This window comes from Falco naumanni, chromosome 4 (genome assembly GCF_017639655.2).
Source record: "Falco naumanni isolate bFalNau1 chromosome 4, bFalNau1.pat, whole genome shotgun sequence".
NCBI lineage: Eukaryota > Metazoa > Chordata > Aves > Falconiformes > Falconidae > Falco > Falco naumanni.
Window position 1 is genome coordinate 21,176,551 of NC_054057.1, and position 22,984 is coordinate 21,199,534.

At 41.2% G+C, this 22,984-nt stretch overlaps 1 protein-coding gene across 1 annotated transcript in view; it reads right to left on the reverse strand.

The window, feature by feature from the left end:
• The window catches only part of ITGA9 (integrin subunit alpha 9), a 230,093-nt gene that overhangs the window by 162,800 nt on the left and 44,309 nt on the right, over positions 1-22,984 (reverse strand). Inside the window, exons 14-15 of the mRNA XM_040591349.1 lie at positions 22,009-22,163; positions 14,943-15,103 (exon numbers count right to left, since the gene is read on the reverse strand). Coding sequence (XP_040447283.1) covers positions 14,943-15,103; positions 22,009-22,163 — 316 coding nt within the window. The remainder of the gene's footprint in view (positions 1-14,942; positions 15,104-22,008; positions 22,164-22,984) is intronic.

A 22,984-nucleotide genomic window follows, 5' to 3' on the forward strand; every position in this document is an offset into this window, starting at 1 on the left:
CTTCAGTGCCTTCTCCTTCCTTGGATTACCCAGTGGTGATTCTCAAGCAAAGAGGGTAAGAACAGTCCTGACAGACTATCACATCCAAACGGTAAAGGACTGCTCCTAAACACGTTTTTTGTTCACGACTAGCACAGTAAAAGTTCATGTCTTGTTAGGAATTTTTGGACACTACTATAATATACCCTTACTGGTTTTCTTTTCCTAGAGAAGATGTCTTTTAAACTTCCTTCTAAACAAACTTTCTTTTTCAAATTTTGATTAGGGGTGGTTTCTGTAAATATAATTAACATAAAAATCAGCATCACTCCTCTCTCTTCATATGAACAAGACTGCTCCAAGGCAAAAGGGGAACAGCAGAAGGCTTAGTTATGCAAATGAGTGGAGTTTATTCCACCTTATTATTCAGAAATGTATGGCCTGTATAAAATGAAGGATAAGCTGAAAATGCATATTAAAAAGTAGCAATATTATTCACAATATTAATAAGTTAGTGGTAAAGTAAAAATAAAGTTTTTTTGCATAGACACCTTATGAACCAAACACCTTTCCTAAGGGAATGAAATAACCTTGCGTATTTTTAGTTAGTTCATCCATCTATCAAGTGGAGCAATCTAGTGGGTCAAAATGTGTTTACTGTACATGTAAGATAATTTGCAGCCCACAGCTTGATGCAGTCCTGCCTTTCAGACCCAAATTCTGTAGCATGCATCCACAAAAATAACTTCTTGGAACACCTCAAAAGGAAAAACTTTCCTGAGTGTGGAATGCAGATCAAATGGTGAGAATAAAGCTGAGTAAGTTCTGTTCAAAATTGCAAGTTGTATACAAATTAGCAAAACCTGATCATACCTCTCCTTAACTATGTTATTACCAATTACATTCCCATTAATTAAATTTGCACACTCACCTGAAACTCTGCAACCTGTAGTTACAGATGCACAGTTTTGACAGTTGTGAGCTGACAAAAAGGTTTTAAAACAGAAGCAACAGTTTGCAATAGAGCTACACTAAATTCCGCTGCCAAAGCCTAGAGTCAGCTGTAGGTCCAGCATAGAGCAATGAGCTCCTAGGTGGAGTCTAAGTTTGGCAGTAAGCTTCTTGGCAGTCTACACTAACCTACATGCCATGCTTTCCAAGGATCATAAATCAAGCTCTTTTTGGATAACGCTGAGATGTTGGCAAAGGAAAACTGCTACACAATGCTCATCTCATGGCCTACACCTTTCATCCAGGCTAGCACTGGAGGAATGCATTCAGCAGAATGAGAAGAAATTCAGTAGTAAGAAAACCACCATGGTAAACAACACCCATTTTGTTGTGAAAAGGATTCCCAGGTATCAATCTATTATATTTTGTAACAAGTCCTTTGCAAAATACATTGCAAAGCATAAGCATTTACCCGGCTGATTAGATTTCCCTCTGCATCATGTGTAACACAGATCTCTAAGTTCTCCAAAACTACACACAGAGAATTTGGGGAGAAAAACATCCAGGCTGAAGAGGAAGATGAGAGAAGTATGACAACTAGAAACACATCATCATATCCTAAACTCATTTAAATACTCCTTGCATATTGACATTAGAAGTATATGAGACACACATCTCTAAATATATACATCACTGATGTTTTTAACTTCTTCATATCTACTTCTTTTATTTTCTGCTTCTCAGCCACAAGCAGAATACTGCACTGTTCAGAAGGTGAGGACTACAGCTATATCAAAAATAAAACACTTATACAAAGCTTTACATGAGCCTTTTCAAGCTTTTGATTTAGTTTTTCTTAATGAGATATTAATTATTTTTCCACTTTTCTTTCTGGTTACGACTGGAACTAGAAGGATGAGAGTACATATGTTCCCAGAAACAGCCCTACAAAGCATCTACAGACTAGCCAGAAGTGGGAAGTGTAAGAGAGGAAAACTTTTTCTCACGGGACCTCCGCCCTAAACTTTGCTTTCTCAAAAGATTTTGACAGCTTATATATACTTTCTTGGATTATTTGGGGGATGTCTATTTTAAGGAAACAACCCCTCAAACATCCAAACCTTACAAGTTCACCATCCATCACAGTGACAGTCTCCCTGCTTGTTTATAGCCATGAACACTGCTGCTGCTTATAAAAAGGTCTGTACCAAGGTTGTTGTTGCAGCACTCTCCAAACTATCAAGCTGCAACAAGGTCTTTTACCATCTCATACCAGCATACACTTCGTACAGTCCCTCTGTTGCCTTCTCTTTGTCTCACGCAGAACCTACTCTCTTCTCTCCTGCTTCTTCCTCTCTGTTTCTTCCTCAGCTGCCCCCTCTTCCTTGGCTGCCCAGCCTCTTAACAGAAGCAGCCACAGCTGCACCTTATCTACATCAGCCAACCCACCGCCCCTGAAGCCAGCCCACAGCTGTATATTATCAATGATAATTAACCCAGCTTCCTTCTTTTACAATTCCCCCTTTTTTCTTAACATTTCATACCTTATGTTTTTAACAATCATTACAACCTTTTTACAAATACATTTTTTCATACAGTCTTCTGTAATTCCTCTAAATTCCCCCTTTTTTTTCCTTTTTAACATTTCATACTTCATGTTTTTACCAACCATTACATCCTTTTTACAAATAAACTTTTCATACAGTCCTCTATAATTCCCTCTTTTTTTTTTCTTTTTCATTTTAATATTTCACAAACTTTTTACAAATAAACTTTTCGTACAGTCCTCTATAATTCCTCTACAGGTTGTCCCTGATCCCTACAGCATGCAGTCCAAAAATCCTACATCGATGCAAGCAGTCACTAAAGAGACATATAGGTCTTAGGAGGCATCATCACAGGAGGCAGATATGTTGCTGTAATTTACTAATCCCATTGACTTTGTGGGATGAAGTCAATGATGAATCACGGCTGTTTCTGTGCCTCTGGCACAGGTGGGAGCAGTGGCTCCCAAACGGTACTGGTAGGCAGAAAAGCAGTAGGAAGAGACCTACAGAACCTTACTAAGCAGCATTTTACCTTTATTGCCTTGGCAACATTTTCAAGGCTGACGATGTAAGAACCACTGTATTAAAGAATTAAGAACAGACATCAGGTAAATGCTTACAAGAGTAACAGATTAATAGCAATAATACACAAGTATTAGGCGTTAAGCTGTGTGCCTACCATGCAGCGCTCCAGAGCTGCACTCAGTATTCCTTTCAAGGTGAAAAAGACAGTGTTAACACCAAAGGTAAGCTACATACAGATTGTGCAGTCAGAAACACTACATTTTTAAATAGCTGTCTTGGTGGGTAGGAGAGGGACATGGCAGAAGCCCTGAAAATACATTCTGCTCATTCCCTGAAGCAAGCAACCTTGTGTTGAACCCACCAGCCTTCCTTCAATCAACACAGGACGTGAGGTAATTTTGTTACAGAAGTGGAGAGAGCCAACATCAAAAAAGACCAACAGAAACAATGTAAGGCAAAATTAAGACTGTCCCCAAAAATAGTAAGGAAAGAAAAATGAGCCATCACAAATATTTAAGTCGCTTATCTAAAGTTTAAAAATAAATTCTGGCATTTGTCCCAGTTCTTGGAAGGGACAAATAAAAAACAGTGCTTTGGATAATATTTATGGCTACGGTGTCACCACACAGTTTCACGCAGTATTTCAGGGATGCATTTTGCCATGGTTGACTATGTATGCATTGGTCAAGCAGAGATACAGGCAGCACAACCTGCCCCAGTGCATTTAGTAGGAATGGAAATACCAGACATGGAAGCACCGTCCCAATCAGCTTGAATACTCACTCATTCCCTCACACTAGAAATATTTACTGAGTTCAGGAAAGGCTTTGCAAATGCTGTCTTAATGACAGTACGGTCTGCTCTGGTCTCCAGGAGAGATCCCCACCCTTTACAAGCCTGGAGTAGGTTTTGACATTGATTTCTATTGCCAGTGTTGCAGTGCTTATGTTGTCTTGACACCAACTCTGGACTGGCTTCCCGAACCTGGCTGTGCTCCAGGGCTCAGACTCTCAAAGCCAGCTCATGATTTTTGCCGCTGCAATTCAAGAGTGGACGGGGCAACTTTCATGGAACTGATTGCATGGGCAACACAAGGAAATGGAAACTGCTTCCTCCAGCTCCCTTCCTGCAACTGAGCAGGGTATGGGTTGAATGCTCACGTGTGAGGGCCCCACTGACACATCCAAGTCACAGGGAGCTCATGGGTTGCCAGTTACAGCTGGAGGGCTCAAGCCTCCCCTTCACCATGAACTGCAGAGCTCACTGAATGGGGGCAGACCAGCAGCCTTCCCTGGGCAAGCTGCTTCTGGGCTGGAGGGTCATGCACCACAAATAGGAACTGGACTCACTCAGTTTCACAGGGGTAATATTTTTCATACAAAATCGGGTTGGTTACCATGTGAATTTGTCAGGCTTTTATATTTTATGAGGGCATGAAGCAATGGTAGCCCTTGTGTGGCACATTACCAGAAGAGTGATTCAGAACCACTCAGTGATCTGCTCAATGATTTTAAAGGAGCAGTTTATAGCTATAACAGTTGCATGAAGCCACCTGTTCTCTCTGAAAAAAAGAAAATCCTTATGAGAAAACACCAACAAAAACTGTTCTGTTTTATGATTTTTCACTCTGGTCTCAAATACTTTGTACCTGAAGGACAGAGCAGAGCCTGACGACCAAAGGGAAAAAAAAAAAGTTTACTAATTGTGCTGCTTCAAAACTGTTGCTGTTTCTGCACTTGCAGGAACACTTGCCATGTTGTATTTTTTAATTATTATTTAAGGACTGAAAACCTCAACACTTCCCAAAAACATCCAGCCTATCTTACAGATAACCTCAGCTTTCCAGTCAGTTCTCAAAGCATCCGTCATCCACTGCCTGTCTCCTGGGAAAAGTGGAGATGCAAGAGGGTAAAAACTTTACGTGTATTTCAACACCTTTGTTTTGGTTTTTTTTCACTCCTTGGAGCACAATGAAATTTCTGGCTTTTCAGTTTTCATATCCTTTCTAGCTCCCAGAATAGGAGCACGCCAGACAAATTTGCATGCAGAGTGATAGAGCTTAGTCTCTTACAACGAAGGGATTTTAAAAGCCTTTCCATCAGACCTGTCCCTATACACTTGGACATCACCAAAACTACTTTTTCATGGCTAACAGTACATTTCACTTGGTGCTTTCTATATCCTAGCAAGTAAAAAATATGTGAAAAAAGGTATGAATTTATGTAAGACATACACCCTCTTTTAACTTACAGTCTTAGTTGTTTCTATTTTTACACTCTTCTCACCAAAGTTACATTAATGCTAGTTCCCTTTAGTCAGTCTTGCCAAATGAGAAGCTGTGTGTCTGCTAATAGGATGAAAATTACTAAGTCATGACAAGTTTAACCAGTTGTATTTTTAACTTATTTTGTCTTCTAAGGAAGTCTTAAGTGATGCAGTGTATGTGCCAAAAGGAGGAAGTAGTAAATTTACTTTACTCTCACATTAAATTCCCTTAGATTTACAGCTAACTCTTCACATTTCAGTCTAGAATTTTAACACCAGACCTGGGTCTTCTCACAGGACAAAAAAAGGCAATGTAAACTATTGCATGATTCTCTTCCTTTTCATTATTATTTGTTATTAAAGTCAGGCTATCTCCCAGTCCTACCCTTATGCTATCAGGCACATTCACACATCACAGAGTAATTCAGTGCTTTAAAACCTATGCATAAATGGAGATTAAAAATAGCTAGAACAATAAGATGACAATAAAATAAACCAACTTGCATAAAAAGCATGCAAAAGCTGTTCATTATTAAATATTTTTCAGGTTTTCACGGAGAAGATAAACATTCACAAATTATTTCAAGGACTTTATTTACAAGAAACTGCTTGTGATATGTATGAGAAATCATGAACACCAGTAGGTGCAACTTTGGCGGGGAAAGTGGTCAATAACTTGACAATAAAGGCAGACTAGAAGATCCTCTGGTGAAATTTTCTGTGAAACACACAAGTTGCTACATTACCTTCTTGGTGGAACTTGATCAGAGAAACCTCTCTGGTGCAGTCACAGTTACTTTTTGCTTGGGAATCAATCAATTAATTATGTTCTATGCAGCCTTTACAGTTTCCCCTTCTGAAAATTTTTCTTTTAAAGTTGTGTAATTCACATGCAACAATACAAATGTTAACACTACATGAAAACAAATGGCACATTACATCGCAAGCCAACCAAAGGATGCCAACATAAGAAACAAACCCTTCAAAACTAGATTGCACGTATTTCTAAAATTTGACCGCTTCACTGCTTTGAGGATAGCTTTCAGAGGTATGCTTATTTTCAAAACTGATCCTATTTTCAAAGCAAAAATGACCACTGAAAGCCAGCACTGTGACCACAAACATTTGATAGAAGAAAAGGCCATTGTAAAATCATGACACACCAAAGCAAAGAAGCACAAGCTAGTTTGCCTAATGCATCCAATCCATGAGAACATCTGGTATATAAAATAAGGAAACAAGTTTAAGCATATGCCATCAGGTCAAAGACATGGTGGGCAAGTGGAAAACAATTTGAACTTCTGGATAACTACCTATTTCAAATCTCCAGAGGAGCACAGCTAGCATAGAACAACATGCAGGTTCCAGGGACAGAATATTAAACATTCCCTAAAATAACTGGGACTCCAGGAGAGGTCACGGAGCTCTACATGGAGAATCAATAATTAAAGTTACGCAACAAAGTGGAAGCCTATGAGCAGGGATGTAACTTTTGATCACCAGCACAAGCATACCATCTGTAACTACCCCATTGTACAGAAATAAAGGTGGGCATATGGGGGTGAAGGTAATGGCACAGGGTATGCACCTTTCCTCAATTGTTTCTGGACCTCAGGAGTTCAAGATTAATTCAATTCCACAACTGAAGTTATGCAGTAGGGGAGAAAAGGAGAAAAAGCATTTTCTGCCAAAGGAGTTCTATGCCTGCAACCTATTACTCCCACATTTCTTCAAACATATTGTCAGGCACTTTTGGTATGAATTAGGGCACTGGATTAGCATTATGTGTTGCCACCCAAACCAAATACAGCATCTGTTAAGAGTCTTCCAGGAGACTAGAGTCTGTTCTGACTATGAGGAGGTTCTAGTTTGGAACATACCCAGAAGCCACAGCCAGCAAAATTAATTGTTTTCTTTTTAGCCTAGAGAGGAGTTTTCTGTTGGAAGTTGCCTCCAATGATTCCTGAATGAAGTGCCCTGCTCATTCCTTCCTAAGGATAGAAAAATGAAAGGGTGATAATTTTAGGCACTTCCCAGTTTGGACAGGATAAGCTGATTGTGTACATGTGTGTGACCGAGATTACCGCACAGACTGATATTCCTCCACGTGTTATAAACAGGAAAACCACTAAGACAAACAAGCTGTTCCCTATTGTAATTTTCTGCAGCAATACTCTAGCATTAAGCGTATTCCCCCTAGGTGTAAAATTGTCCCAAAGAAGTACTAATAAACTTCTACAGGACAATTTGCCATCATGTGTTTAGTTTATGTGACTGTACAAAAAAACAAGCTTAGAAAGTGCCTAAAATGGTAGTGTTGCCTTCTTCGCTGTTTCTTTCCACCTGAGAAAAAAAGTTCTTTGGTTAACCAGGAGTGCCAGAGAAAGCAAAAATATTCCTGTCCACCATTACCTGCCTTTTGAAATTACTTTTCCTAGCACAGAGTGCAGCACCTCTTTTATCTCTGTTTGGTCATTCACTTCCTAAAAGTGCCATCACTGGCAAACGTGATGACTCCTCTCAAACAACAGCCCCATGGATGGCCTCTCCAAACTGTAGGCTCTGGTATCCTCCTCCCTAAAAGAGCCATGCTCCATCCAGACCTAAATCTGCCCCTCCTGAGTCTCCAGAAGGTTTAATCTGCAAATGAATCTTTTTGAGGAACTACAGTATCACACAGAAACACATCAGTGGCAGACAGTAAAGCCAGGCATATGCCTGCTACTGTATGTCTAAGAGCAGCAGTGAAGAGTCAAACTTCATTTAGATTTTTACATGTAATAAAAATAATTCTCAACTCTGTTAAAACTTAAGAAAAATGTATTTTTGAGACTGTCCTTGAAAAATAAATCATATTTCTTTCCCATTACAGAATATATCAAAGGGTCAAGTTATCAAAGGGCTTGCTCAAGATTAAAGATTTGGATCCCATTAGGGTTTAATATGGAACGCTACAGTTTAAAAAACACAAGTAAAAAGAAATACAAGGCAGGCAAAGCAGAATTTTAGCAGATCCTGTGCTGTAAGTCTGCTGACTGACCCTCATTCAAGATTATATTTATTTCATTTGGGGACCATAAAATCTCTACTTGGATTCATGAATGTGATTAACCAGGCACTTTGTCTGAGAGCAGCTCCACCACAGCAACTAAGTTTCTGTCTGGGCCATAAACAACATACTTGGCCTTTTTCATACATGCTGGCAAAAGTCAATGAGCAACAGTGAACTAAAGTAAAATTAGTTACCTCACTGAACTTGAAAGGGGATGGGTGTTGGCTGTTTGTTTGGTTTTTTATAATGGACAAGCTTCATACAGAGCAGAAAACACTCAAAGATACTCTCCAACCAGAAAGGAGGAGATATTTCCACCCAGTTATGTCACCTACCAGTGTAAGGAGAAAAAAAAAAAAAAAAAAGTGATTTCATTAAAAACCTGGGAAGATGGGCAGAGGAGAGCATCTGGGCAAAACCTCTGCCTTCATCTCACAACTGAAAACCTCCCACTGGCCTCAGAACACAAGACCCTTTGGGCTATCAGACAGCCCTACTAACTACACTGCCCAATAAAAAGCCCCAACACAGTATCTGCAACAATTCGCTTTCCCATGTATCTGTGCTGCCAGCCCTAAGAGATTTTACAGCACTTAACTACTTGCAGCATGGGTCCCCTCTGAAAGGATACTAGTGCCAGGCATATTTGGCAGCTTCCTTTTGGCCACATTGCACAGAACAATTTTGAGCGCAGCACAATTTTGAACTTGAGTATAAGCTCACCCTTGAAAGACAATCTTACTTGGTTTCAGTGAACCTTGCAAAAACCTTTGGAAAAGCCAAAGACAACTCCATGGTCATTAACAGTATTTAAATCTTAATACAGTTAATGCCTAGCTCAAAGATGTCAGTCTTCCCACCAACTCCTAATACTCTTTCTGGAATGTCTACATCCCTGTATTTTAGAGGCAATGAAAAGGAACCCAGACTTATGCAGGTAACAATGGTTCTTCCCTTGCCCATATGAGCTACTCAGGGGAAAAATGCAGCTTCTCTTCTCCCTGGTTTATTTTTCAAGGTGAGACATCAGGTCTACACAGTGCTGGCCAGAATGTATCCGAACGGAGAGGGTTGATTACTTTGCAAAGTAAGGCAACAGAAAATACTATATTTATTTCGCTCTGCTGGAGGGGATGCAGGCTGTGCTAATAGATTATGAGAACACACTTTGCAGTTTTGGAACAGAATTGTTCTGGAAAGCATGCCTCTGTAAATAAATGCCTGTGCTTCATGATCTTCCCACCTATTCCACAGCCCTTTAAAGCTGAACATATGCTACGACTGCATCTGACTCAGCCTAACAGTTTCTCCAGTCAGCTTGGCAAAAGGGCAAAAAGAAAGTTACATAAACCAACAAAAAGCAACAAACCCAATGATATCAACTCTGCTCTTGGTCTTAGCACTGAATGTCACTGCAGTCATCATTCCTGGCAAAACTACACAGCAGCTTTTGTCTTGCAGCGACGATAAACTTCCTGCTGCAGGCTGGAACAGGTCAGTGCTCCCTTCGCCTGCCTAGTGGTCCAAACTCTGTGAAATCCTAAATAATCATGACTAAGTTTTCATACTTGTTGCTGCTGTGAAAGCAGTTGTCAGCTTCAAGTGTCATCCCCTGACCTGCTCCTCTCTTCTTCTCTTAAAGGCAGAGGTGTGCAAGACAGTTGGGTCACTACTGAGGGGAGCTGCACTTGCCAAGGGTCTGGTTTTCACTTCTTTCTCCACAAAGCAGTGGTTACCATCCACATCCAACACATGACTCATCCCCTCACAGCATCAGTGCCCCAGGAAAGGCCTCGCTAGAAGTAAGTGATCAAGCTCTGCTAAACCCACCCCCCAGCTCTCTAAAAAGATCAGCATTGACAGTATGGGAGAAGCCAATTCCATTAAAAAAAAAAATACCAAAACAAACAAAACCCCAAAAACCAAAACACAAAACCAAAAAACCTACCAACCTTCAAAATAAGCTCAAGTGTCCCTGGCTATGTGTCTCATATGTATGTATGTCTCTTATCCTGTAACACCACCAGCCACACAGAGATGCTAATTCACAGGCAAACAACTTTCAGAATAAAGTGATTTCTTGCAAATGGTGAAGGTGATACCATCTCTATATCACACCTGACTGTGAGACTGAATGCTTTGCTACCCAGATTCTAGAAAAAAAACAGATTACTATGAATTAAAAGACTTTAATATATGTGTTCCCCTGTGATGAGATCAAACAGCTACAGAAGGAGAAACAATCACAGCCACAGACAGTGACTAAAACTGGCAAGGACTAGAGATGAAGTTGTAAGATATCAGCAGCCCAAGGTATCTTTAGAGACCTGAGGTAACAGTGATGCACGGCAGACAAAAGCCAGAAACATACTTATAAAAATGTGAATTTTTGGCTACAGAATTCAGTAGCAAACAAAACACAGCTGTGCAATTTCTGTTGAAAAGGCAACATTTTACTCCAAACCCGCCTGTACAAACACAGTACGAGCTCCTCATCTACACGCCATTATGAAAAGCCCTTGGTATCACTGCTCCTCTGTTACTTCTCAGCCCTGTTATCCCTTTGAACTACAGCCGGATCCATTAAGAGTTAATACAATGAGCAACATGAGACTGCTTAAAACAACCAGACAGTCATCACGATAAAGATCTCTGGAAAATATAAATGCTGTGTCTGGTTTAATCGTGTGCCAGGACTGCTGATGCTGTTTGAAGCTATTACACTCCGCACATAGACAGCGGTGACTGGTAGCAACAGGCAGCCCAGCTGGCTGGCCCATGGTGGGGTAAGAAACCAGACCATACTTCTTCAACAAATGCAGGAATCTTACAAAGGGCGTTCACCATCATCACCATTACATCTTTGTGATATATCAAGGAAGATGAGATTTGACCTCACATAAATCTACAGGCACGATGTGCTTTGCCATCTGCATCAAATTGTCTCATTCTATCCACAGATAAATCTATACTAAATATTAGGGAAGCCCACGTAAGCAGGAAATAACCAGGGCAGTTATTGGAAAGGGGAAACAATGTTTCCTCAGAGTCCAGGCCCTGATCGCACCACGTAATAAAACACTCATCTCAATTCTGAGCACCATCAAACGAGTGCAGTTCCCAAGAGAAAACTCTATTTCAGCTGCAGGCCGAGATATTAAGAGTAAGGAGACACTCGTAAAGCCTCCAAACCCTTTATTTTCTTTATCTTTTCTGCTTCTACCCACTTCTGCAACCTCTGCTTCTTCTTTTAGTACCACATTCCATTTTCTGGCGTTTATGTTTGCCATTCCCTCTACCAAAAAACGAATCCCTTCAGAAAAAAAACCAAACATCCAACAAAAAATGCTAGTCATCTAAACCTCCACCTCATTTTCCTCCAGCAAAACTGAAGAAAGCTACCATATAACATGTTTTATCTGCTGCTCATAGTTTTATCACTGTTGAAGGAGAGAAGATCTGTAGCGGCAGCACCATCATCCCCAGACAGCAGAGGAGGAACTGTCCAGCAGCAAAGCACCTCCTGAGAGACCGCAGGGATCAGCTATGTGCTGACAGGAGAAAACCAGCCACGCTCCCCAGCTTCTCGATTAACAGCCACTTGCACCAGCTGTCCATTTTCTACTGAACATACCAGTCAAACCTCCAAAGGTTGTTTAATTTAAAACAGATGGAGCTTTTGTAGATGACACCTGAGGCACTTATTGGAATTACTGTCTATGTATACTAAAGAATTAAAGTTTCTTAATGAGAAATCATCAAACAGGTGCCAATGAAGGGGGGGGGGGGAGGGGTAAAGGCAGGAAACTGCATCTCTCCTTTACCTCCCCATGCTCGCTACAAAACCAAACTGAAAGCATTCTGAAGTCCCCAAGCATTTCCATTTCATTCCCTGTTCTCAACCAGAAAAACATGTTTTCCTCATGAACAACCATAAATTTAGCAACTCGAGCTGTAATTTGGTAGCCTGCCTTGTACAAGATCAAATTCTGAGTTACACATATCCTACAAACCTCCTGGAATCCACTTATCTCAGTCGCAGTTATAAGGAAAGCCAGGCATTGATACTCAAATTTAGTAGCAGCAGTAAGAACAGTAGCTCCTGTCCTGAGAGGGAATCACAAATAGGTAAGGAGTCATGCTCAAAACACTGACACTTATCAACACAAAACAATATAATGAGTGTCCCCCTGTTAGTTTATTTGCAGACTGCAACTCTTTTAGGTCTCCAATTCACTGGGGTCTCTTGAGATCAAATGTGTCAAAAGAAATTACAGTAAGGTTGTATAGGTCTAGTTTTTTTCACAACTTTTCTCAGTCCTTCAGGTTTATGCCTCCCAGCATGCCAGAACTACATGTTGGTAAGACAACATCACCCAAGCAAGGCCTGGCACAGGCTTTCATTTAACTACTGTCACCTACGGAGCTCTGCTAGGTGCCATGTGGACTGGACACCTTGTTTACCCAGTAGGGTTTGTCAGGCTAGCACGAGGTCATGCACAAGTCCAAAAAGCTTCTCTATCCTTGACCACAGGCAGTCCAGAACTGACATCCACATGTTACCGTATAAACCTATTTGTCACCAGCGTTTCAAATGAACAATAATAAAGTGAATAGATTAGGATGCAATGCAAACAATTTGCCATGGTGGTGAATGAAACAGGCACACAGTAAATAAAAGGAACGCTTAAGTGAAATACTTAATATATTTTAAGGCCACATCTTTTATCACCCATTGCAACACAAAACTATGTGATCAAGGAGATTTCCGGTTGGAGTTTGGGGAGGTTTTTTGTTTTTCAGGGGTTTTGTTTTTGTTTTACTAGCTGTTACCTGAGGATAGCAGTGAAAGATCATGACCCCATTTCCACTCCTCCAGAATCTGCAGAGGTCTCTTTGATGTTTCTAATGTTAGGTAGACTCATGGATCATATCACCTTTCTCACAAAAGCACAGGGATTATCTTTCTTCACTACTTTGCGATCTCCCTTACGCAAACAAATGACACTTCCTGCTATTCTTCCAACTGTGAAAAATAGCTGCTTGTATCATACAGAAAGCCAGAAGCTTTGTTTGTTAAGCAGCTGGTTTGCTTTAAGCTGTTAGTATTTTTAAACAAAAATTTCTCTTGCTTACAAAAATAAAATTTCCCAGGAAATTATAGTTACTACCTTCACACTCCCAACATCAGCTAGAAATGCTACAATAAATTAAGTAGTTTCCTGGGCATATGTAGTTCTTTAATGAATTCTGTGTAGTACCCAAAACCTATAACATGGCTAGTGGGAAAGAAATTATTATTGGGTTAAGATAGGAATGCATATGGCTCCTTTTCATCCAAACTCAATACATTAAAGCCTAACCAGTGTGCTCACTTGAGAAAAACCAGAATTAGTAAACTCACAGCTATGTTTTCTAAATAATGGCAATCTCATGGGTCTACATTTTCTTTAATGAGCTTTTCCACAGCAGAAAGCAAAGGTTGTTCCACAAACAAAAAACAATGAAAGATACTTAGTGGCTTCCCAGAGATCCACACAACCTAACAGGACAGTATTTCCTCCTTGGTGGTCCCTGTATTTATTTTATTTTCTCTCAACAGCCATGCACAAAACATTGATAAAGACAAAGGATTAATTGTATCTCCTGCTCTCACAGTTTTTAGGTACAAAGAAGGTTCCTGGAAAAGTTTATACATTTTGGGATGTCTGGACCTGTTGGATTCTCAAAACAAGACAGTGCCAAGTGATAGCCGTTGAATTCCAGCCACATTCATCTATGAGACTATGTCCTTCAGTAAGGACAATAAGCAACTCACCACACAGCCATACTTCCCACTAGTCTGGGGATACAGATTAGTGCTTGTAAAACAGGTGGTTTAAATTTTTAAATCTATTCTGTACATATCTTAGCTGAAAAGGAAACTGTTGTGCTTACTTTGCAAGCACAATGGTACCTGGGTGAAATTTCCTCAACAACTGCTGCCAAGCAAAGACACTACAGTCCTAGCAGACCCTGGACAAAGAGTTTGTCACAGGAAGAACAGACCCTTTCCATGCGCCAGCATGTCTGGAAAGCATTCTCTCTATCCCATAGACACATGTGAAATTAAGCTATGCCACTGCTGTTTTCAAGCCCAGATGTAACCCAGGGTGCTCCTCAAACCCAAGAGCCCAGCTGCTTCAGGAGAGACTCCATGCTATCCTGTCACTCCCATGCAGATTGCATCTCCAGCCCCTCGTGCAGTCAGACCTTACACAAAATTAAGCATTAAACCTACTGTTCCTGCCAAAACAAAACTTTGCCTCCTTATTTTGAATATAATAAGTGTAGCAACAAACCAAGCCAGAAGAAGAACGAACTCCCCTGCAAATGCACCTGATCAAAAGTAAGTAAAATATATATTCCTGGCACCAGGTCTTGAAGACCCAGTGGTCCTCAGACAGGCAAATTACATCAAGCAAAAAGTTCTGAGCTTCCACCCAAAAAAATTCATCTAACTGTCAAGGAAACAAAGAATGTCCGAAGTCAAGCAGCACCACTATAATTGGTTGAATAAATAAATAGATAAAAGAGTGGAAATGCAGAGAGGCCAACATAAGTAAGGACAGGAATGAACTGACCTTGACATATGCTAGGTAATGTTCACACTTTTCCTGCATGTATGACAGTTGTAACTTCTCTGTAATCTGCCCCACTGTCTCTCCAGAAGTCACAAAATAAACTCTGGGTTGCTGGCTCTTTTCCTTCTTTGCCACATCAGCTGTCAAGTTATAATTCAAACCTGTTTTAAAAAGGAAGAAGAAGAAAACAAAGGATGTCAGTGAACAATAGTTATTTTCTAACCACGTATCAATGGATCCTGTTGCCCCCAGGGCATATGTGCTTGAAGAAAGGTCAACCCTTGCAAGCCCTCAATCAATCACTTAAGTTTCCTGTGGCTGTACAAACCCAAATCCAATTACTAACGTACTCCCAGGTTTTGTGTTGCTACTTTCCCCAACCATTCCCCAGCCCATCCTTTCCCATAGGAAATGATGCATAAAAATACAGCTAGACACACACACTTAAGAAACAAAAGATGCTTAAACTACATTGCTAACAGAAAAAGCAAAACCACAACACAAGCAGCAGCTGCAGCCTCAAGCTTCATTTTCCTTCTAGAAAAGCACAAACCATGCAAACGTCAGCCAGGATGTGACACTTCCTGATGATTACTTCTGTTGATTTGCAGTCATCTTAGCATTTAGATCTTAACTAGAGGTAGCTGCCTTGTACTCGGTATCCCCCTCTTCGATGTTACACACCCCTAGCAGTTCATAGAAGACATTCCCACAAAATAACGAACTGTATCTCTGTAAATCCTGTTTCGTGCTGTTCTACAGGATAAGAAGCTTAATACAATTGGTTGGTTTGTGACTGCATGTATCTTGTGCCCAAAAGAAAACTTATTTGTTACCTGAAATAGTCGTACAGCAACTGAGTAATCCAAGCTGACTACAACTTTCCTTTTGGTAAATACAACAGGAGCAATGAAACTACAATAGAAGCATCAATGCTTGTTCTGCTGCATTCTACAGAGAAGGAAAATGCTGGCATTGAGGTCCTTTCACTCTTCACAGACCACAGCCTGCATTGACTTCAGCTGTTATCAGGGCAATAATGGGAATACCATGAGACTGGCTCAATATAAATGGCTTAATTAGTTGATAAATACCAGTCAGCACCAGCTCCTGTGTTGATTCCTTACATATTGTAAGGTGCTTGCCAAATTATTGCTTTGACTTTTATTTACAGGTCCTAAACACTGATGCCAGATAATATACTCCCCATAAAAGCAAACTTTTTGAAGCCAGAATTTTATAAACAATCAATGTAAATGTAACATATTCCTCAATCAGGGTCTCCAATACCAAATTTCAGCAAGGGATCTTTGCTGGATTTTGTTGTGTTTTTATTTGGTTTTGTGGTGGTGGACTGTTTTAAATCGATGAAAATCCTAATCTCTCTAAATTAACACTGCTGTCAATGCTATCACCTTCAATCATTTCTCCACTAAAATTTCACTACGTTGAAGCATTTATTTAACGGTATCATAAAACTTGGTGCAAAAATCTTGGTGAACATTCATAATTCACGTAATTTAAACTGACCTCACTTCCATTTGCTGTGCGTCATATTCTGACGAAAAGCTTACTCACAAGTTCACACAAAGCAACCAGAGACATACCCTAGGTAGTAACAAAAGCCACAGCTGAGGAATCAGCCTCACTACCACCACAGGGCTCCACCTGAACTCTTTTTTTCCCTTGCTTTTGGCAGAATAATTTGCTTAAAAGAATAACGCCTTGAAAGTGTTTCAAACTCCGACAAGCTCAGCACCAAAAACTCTCACTGAAGTAGTGTGTGCTCAGTCCCACTGACGAGCACCGCCTAAACAGGAAACATGGGGTTCAGCCTGTTTAAAATCCCAGCAGTCTCTTTCTTAACTTTTTTTTTTAGTTTTTTAAAGTGTGCACACCCCACACCCATCCCCAATTGTTTCCCTTCTGCTTTCAAGACCTCACATGCACACACGCATGCCAAGATCTGCACCCGTGTCCCAAGAATAAAGACAAGCAAACCCGTTAGCAAAACCAGGCCCTGCGTAGGCAGAGGCAAAGAGCCCCGTGGGGAGACACAGCCCTCTTCAAAGGAGGAGCACCAAAGGAAGGCAGGTCTGGAGAGCTTTGGAAAGCTTGCAGGGTTGCCTGGCCAGGTTCGGAGGCTCTCTGAAGGAAGCACAACATAGGGACTGACACTGAACAATTCCTCGCTGCAGGCGCGGAGACACATCCCAGCCCGAGGCCTAGGCCTCCAAGAAAAGCGATCCCAGCTACCATTTCTCCGAAACAGCAGTGGATGTTTTCAATCAAGCAGCATAGTTCCCATCCTCCCCCTGCCTACCCTTTATTTTGACAACTTGTTTCTATGTTATATCCAATGATGTCACATCAGTGGAAAAACTGAAATATCATGAGTAAGGAGGTGTTGGGTTTTTTTTCCCCTCCCCAGCTTCATTGCTTCCAAAAAGCAACCAGGGTGGGGAGATAACTGTCCAAACTTAGCACTGCTGCTGGTGTCAGTTCCTCCTGCACACTCCAGTAGGAGATTGAGAAGCAAGTTTTCACTAGCAAATTAACTCTTCCAGGTAATGCCTTCAAATATTTGTCTAGCAGCTTTAAGCATCTCTGGTTAGAAATGTTTCTGGGGACCTGACCACCCAATTTCACATGGTCAAAACAAAACTCTGGCATGGATTTGATGAGCTCAAATGAATAGCTTGATTCTTCTAATTATTCCTCTTCCATCACTAAAGTTAAATGTCTAAAAGCTTCCATAACAGCTATCTCTGAGAAATTTTTGGTCATACCTGTAAAAGGACCACCAGCCAGCAGACCAAGCAAGTTACTCCAGCAGTAACAGATGCACCAAGTAAATGGCAGCAGGCATTTTAGAATGGATTTTCACCCAAAGTGTCACACACATACACATGACGCAAGTCATGCCCCTACTAAAGGCAGCCCTGAAGTAGACAGAAGTGAGGAGGGATTGAAACAGGGCAGCGATTTCAGTGAGCTAAAACAGGAATCACAGCTGGCTGTGCTAATGGAGGGGTTACACACCCTGAGCCACCCAGCACATCTCTTCATCACCCACTCAGATGATGCTACAGCACACAAAAAGCAGATGGGAAAATGCCCAGCAGGAATAAGTACATCCATAAGTGCTTGTTAAACTACTAGCTACAGTGCTGATTCGCAGGCGGGAGGGGAGGCACCACAAGGAGAAGATGAAGAACTTACTGAATAATAAGAAAAAGCCATTGGAAGAGGAATGTGTTTCTTTGTGGTCTCTACCAGTGATGATGAGAAAATGATTCACGAACTTTGCTTGCTAAGAAAATCATTAGGTAATTAAAGTATTAAAAAAAATTGCCCTAGCAAATGAAAACATAGGACATTCTCCCCACCCTCTTCCAAAAAGCTTTGCTTTTCCCCTTGCTTCAAACCTTGTTTCAAATACTCCCTCATAGCGTCGTCCCTACTAAGTAGGGAACCATCCTTGCTGTTCCATACACTGAACAACAGCTCCCTACAGCATCCCTGCTTCTGAGACGTTCAGAGGGCAGCACTGACACAGGCCTGCATCCAAGCAGACTAGAAACACTAGAGACAGACAGAAATAATACTCCTGCACCAGACTACAGCAGCCTACACATAAGAAGAGGAGTGTCCACTTTGGTCAAGTTTTGGATCCAACATGTTTCTCCAGTCCTAGAAACACATTCAACCACAGTGAAAATATCAAACAACCTGCCATCCCACACTAAATCTCACACCATTCTTCCAGGCAACAGTATTTGGGACATGAGGACTACCCTAGACACAGATCAACACACAAGTGATGCACATCTCAAGTGAAGAGCACAGGAGAAACTCTGAAGCAGTATCTAATGCATCTAACTCTAGCCAAATGCCCCAACCCCTTCATTTCATAGCCACTAAAATTCACCTATTTCTCATCCTGGCACCATTATTGTTGTTATTATTATTGTAGGGGAAATTATTCAGACAGTGAGTGCAAGTTTTACTTCCATTCTCCTGCAGGGATGAATGCAGAAGCAGTGCCTGATGCAGAGATGCCAGCAGCCTCTGTTTTCTTGTCCTAGTCACCCAGGAGTGCATGGTCTGAACAGGCTGAAGCTTGCTCATCCAGGCTAGGAAAGGCCTTTCTCTCATCCCTGCCCTCCCTGCAGATACAGAGACCTCAGAGGAGACAAAGCAATGGCCCCTCAAGTGAGGGAGGAACAGCTTGAGTAAGATTCTGAGATGAAAGGGTAAAAACTTAAAATACCATATTTCTCACACATCCAAGACGTACCAGAGACTGTCTCTGTTGGTGGGTTTATGACTAGATGCTCAGCTTTCCAGCAAGCGCTGAGGCAGAGTGAAGGGTCAGACAATGCCTGGCACACAGTGCAGAGTGCATGCTTCACTTGGGCATGGCTCTTTGTTCAGATGAAAACCCTTCAGCAATAAATTCATACTTCTGAAGACCATAGTCTGCAAAGAGTATCCACAAAAGGGATGGGAATTACACTGTCTTTGGCAGTATCAAACAGTATCTATGAACACAGATCCTCAAATTAGCTGTTACATGACCAGCAGTATTGCAACTACCACTAGAATTGGGGGGGGGGGGGGGGGGGGGGGCGGGGACAGGGAGCAGAAGGAAAAGAAAAGAAAAGGACAGTAGGGAAGGTATGTATGCTTATATGGAAGTGTGCAGCAGTGCTAGATTAAGACAACTTCCCTTCACATGCCAGTTAACAAAATAACCACACATTCAAATAAGCATTGAAGATAAACATTTGCACAGAAGAATGCTGCCTGTACGTTCCGCTTGGCTTTCTAAACATTATGTAGTAGGTGACCAACTTCAACTGCCCAAAAGCAAGAGCAACACCCAGCTTTTCACCAGTAAGCAGCAGCCTTGAGTGTCCATACTGACAAGCCTTAGAGGAGCAGTGTTTCCAGTGAGCACTGTGTTCTCCCTATCTGACTTAGCAGATTGCCCCCAGACACCCAGAGATGAGATGATCCCCAGAACTTTTAGCCACAAACCTTTGACACAGCATTTTAATATCTCCTTTCAGAGGTGTTACGGCCTTTCAGAATCCGAACTGGACAATTATGTATTTACAAGGATATTCTTTTTTTTTTTTCTCCCCACATTTAACCACACAGGAGAGGAACCACTGCAGTATTTCCATGAATTGTTCCACCCTTTGTTAATTGACACTCTTCAACTGCAACATAATTAAAATAGCCTGATTGTTAGACTACAAACTGAAAGCTTATTTGAGGTATTTTATCCAAATCATATCCCCAAGGAGTTTTATACAGTCAGATAGTTCTGGCTTCAGTTTTTTCAAGACAAATCATTTTGCTAGAAGCATTGTATAAAAGGACAATGGTTGGAAGTTTTATAATCATTCACTTAATAGTCAAAAAATTCCTTGTAATGACATAGATGTTACTTGCCAAAGAAGATGCACATGTGCTTTCACCACAATAAATCATTGGGAGTACAGTTTGTATCACAACACAGGGGAATTCAATTGGCTCTTACAAGACATGATGAACAGGAAGATAGGTATTTTGCAAACAAGGGGAACAGATATTTAGACTGGGGGAAAAAAAGGCAGCTCACCTCTTAGCCACAGGTCCAGAGACATGAAATTAAAGCAAAGGACGCATTTTAAGCAGTACTCCCAGGAACATAAGAAAACCTAGTTATTCAGAAAATCTATTAGGTAATTTTCAGAAAGGAATTAACACCCCTGGAGCACTCAGAGATAAGTGTTTTCTTAACTGACAGAGTACCAGGCAGTACAAAAACTACTCTATCAAAGCACGTATTTGTCTGCTGAGAGTCATCATTTACAGGCAAGGAAAAAGTGCAAAAAGCAACTGAAGTCTCAATTGCACCAAGATGTTAAAATCCAGAGGAACCTTAAATTTAGTAACTCCACTCTTTTCAGTTGTTCAGGTGACAAAGTGACAAACTGCAGAGAGCAACTTCAATAAACAGTTTGTAGTTCTCACTCCATGTGAATGGCAGGAGAAGTAACAAGAAGCTGCCACCTTCTCAGACTCATTTTAAATCCAAATACTGCAGCAGGCTCTGCCTAAGGGGATGCAGAGATGCAACTCTTACTCTTTCAATTAGCAGCTCAGAAAGGCTGGGGCACAGAGCAGGAAGAGGCACTGCTTCCCTGAGCTCCTCATCAGATCCACTGAAAAAATGCAGCACAGTTAGACTGAGGTATCTTCCTTAAGCAGCACACTGCAAGTCCTCTGCCATTCCTAAAGCATGGTGAAAGTAAAATACCGTGGCTGAATTAAATAAACCCAGACTTTACAATATTTAGAAACACTGTATCTATCCCACACCGCTTCAGGCAATACCTAAGACTTCTAAACACTGGGATGTAAAAGACTTCAGTGTTATTTCAATGCAGCCAAGACCTAAGGTGTGTAATTGTGCAAGCCTTTACACAATTCCATTCATCCAAGAAACTCCATGTGTTTTACAGAGACTAACCTGGAAGATATTTTGACATCAGTAAAATACTGGGCTGTTTATAATAATTTTCCAGACAAGTAAACTGATGTACAGAAAAGGATTCACTCATGTCTGGTAGGTATTCAGATTTATAGAGCTCTGTTTCAAGAGCTCCTTGTAGAGTTTCAAAACCTGTTAATCTGGAACAAATCACAGCTGCTTTCTGATAACATTGAGAGAGGGTATGAATACAAAAATGCATTATCAAGAGGTAAAGAGGGAATATTGAACTTATAACACACCAATTGCTTCTGTGTTCTCTATCCTCACAGTAAGCCCAAGGACACATTTCCCTCCTTTCCCTGAGGAAGAAACTGCCCTAGTATTAAATCAGCTTCACCAGAAGGTAAAAGCACACCTAGGAAATTTCTCAGGGAGCCTCCAACTTTCTGGAATTGTATAGCCCAGCTCCCCTCAAAACAACTTATTTTACATAAAAGCTCTGTAACTGACTCCAAAGGGAGCCCTCAACTCCAGGTCAACCTGCTAGCATGCCCAGGGATGGTGCAGACACCTTACCTATTTCTCCAGGAACACGCTTGCCACTGAAGCGAAAGCATGCTGTGACATTGAGGCAGTTCACTGGCTGCAAGCCATCATGGCACTGAGGAGCTGTGATATTGATGGACGCAGGCAGGAAAATGGAGATGTCCATGGTAATGACAGGCCTGGATCTGGAGATCAACAGAGAATTGGAATTGAGTGATCGTTCAGAGGGAAGTTGTCAGCCAAAGGAAAATAAATTCCATAAACCACATGATTTCAAGCAGACATGAAAAATAAGAGAGTGCATTTCAAATGTAAGATAAATTAGCACTTGACCTAGCTGGCAAGTACTACTAGTGTCTGAATAAAAACCAAAATGTCAGCTTGAAGTTCAGTGCTCAGATACAGACTGCAGGCAGGCATCTGGGGAAACTTAACAGATGATAATAGTGATAATACTCTCCAGCAAAAGTTGCATAAAGCCTTCCTGATGACTGAAGAGGATTACAAAAGTAGTACAATGGCAACCAAGGACAACATGCTCATGCAAGTGAGACTGCTTAGCAAGCAGACTAGATGACCAGGAACAGGTAAGTGGAGACCTTAGTTTTTCAGAGAATGGTCTACAGTCAAATTGGTGGCCTGAAAGTCAATGAGGGAGCACACGGGTAGGAGATGGATCCATATACAATTTTTCTGGCAGTATAAGGGCGACAAAAACCACCAAATTCATGTTTTCTGGAGGAGGGAACATTTGGCTGATTCCCTTCTGGCAAGTGGTAAGGATTGAATACTGTTTTCCTGCTGCTGAACTCTGTTCACCTGGTGCACTGTGAACAAAAGCTTTCTATCCTTGCAATTCTACCACCAGGTCATTGCAACAATTATTCTCAGCTGAAGACCATCTTGGCCAGAATCACAGCGCAAGCCAAGAGCCATCAGAGCCCAGGTGGGTCTCCTCCGTCATACAACATGGAAGCCCCACCAGCTTGGTTCAGAAAACCAGCCC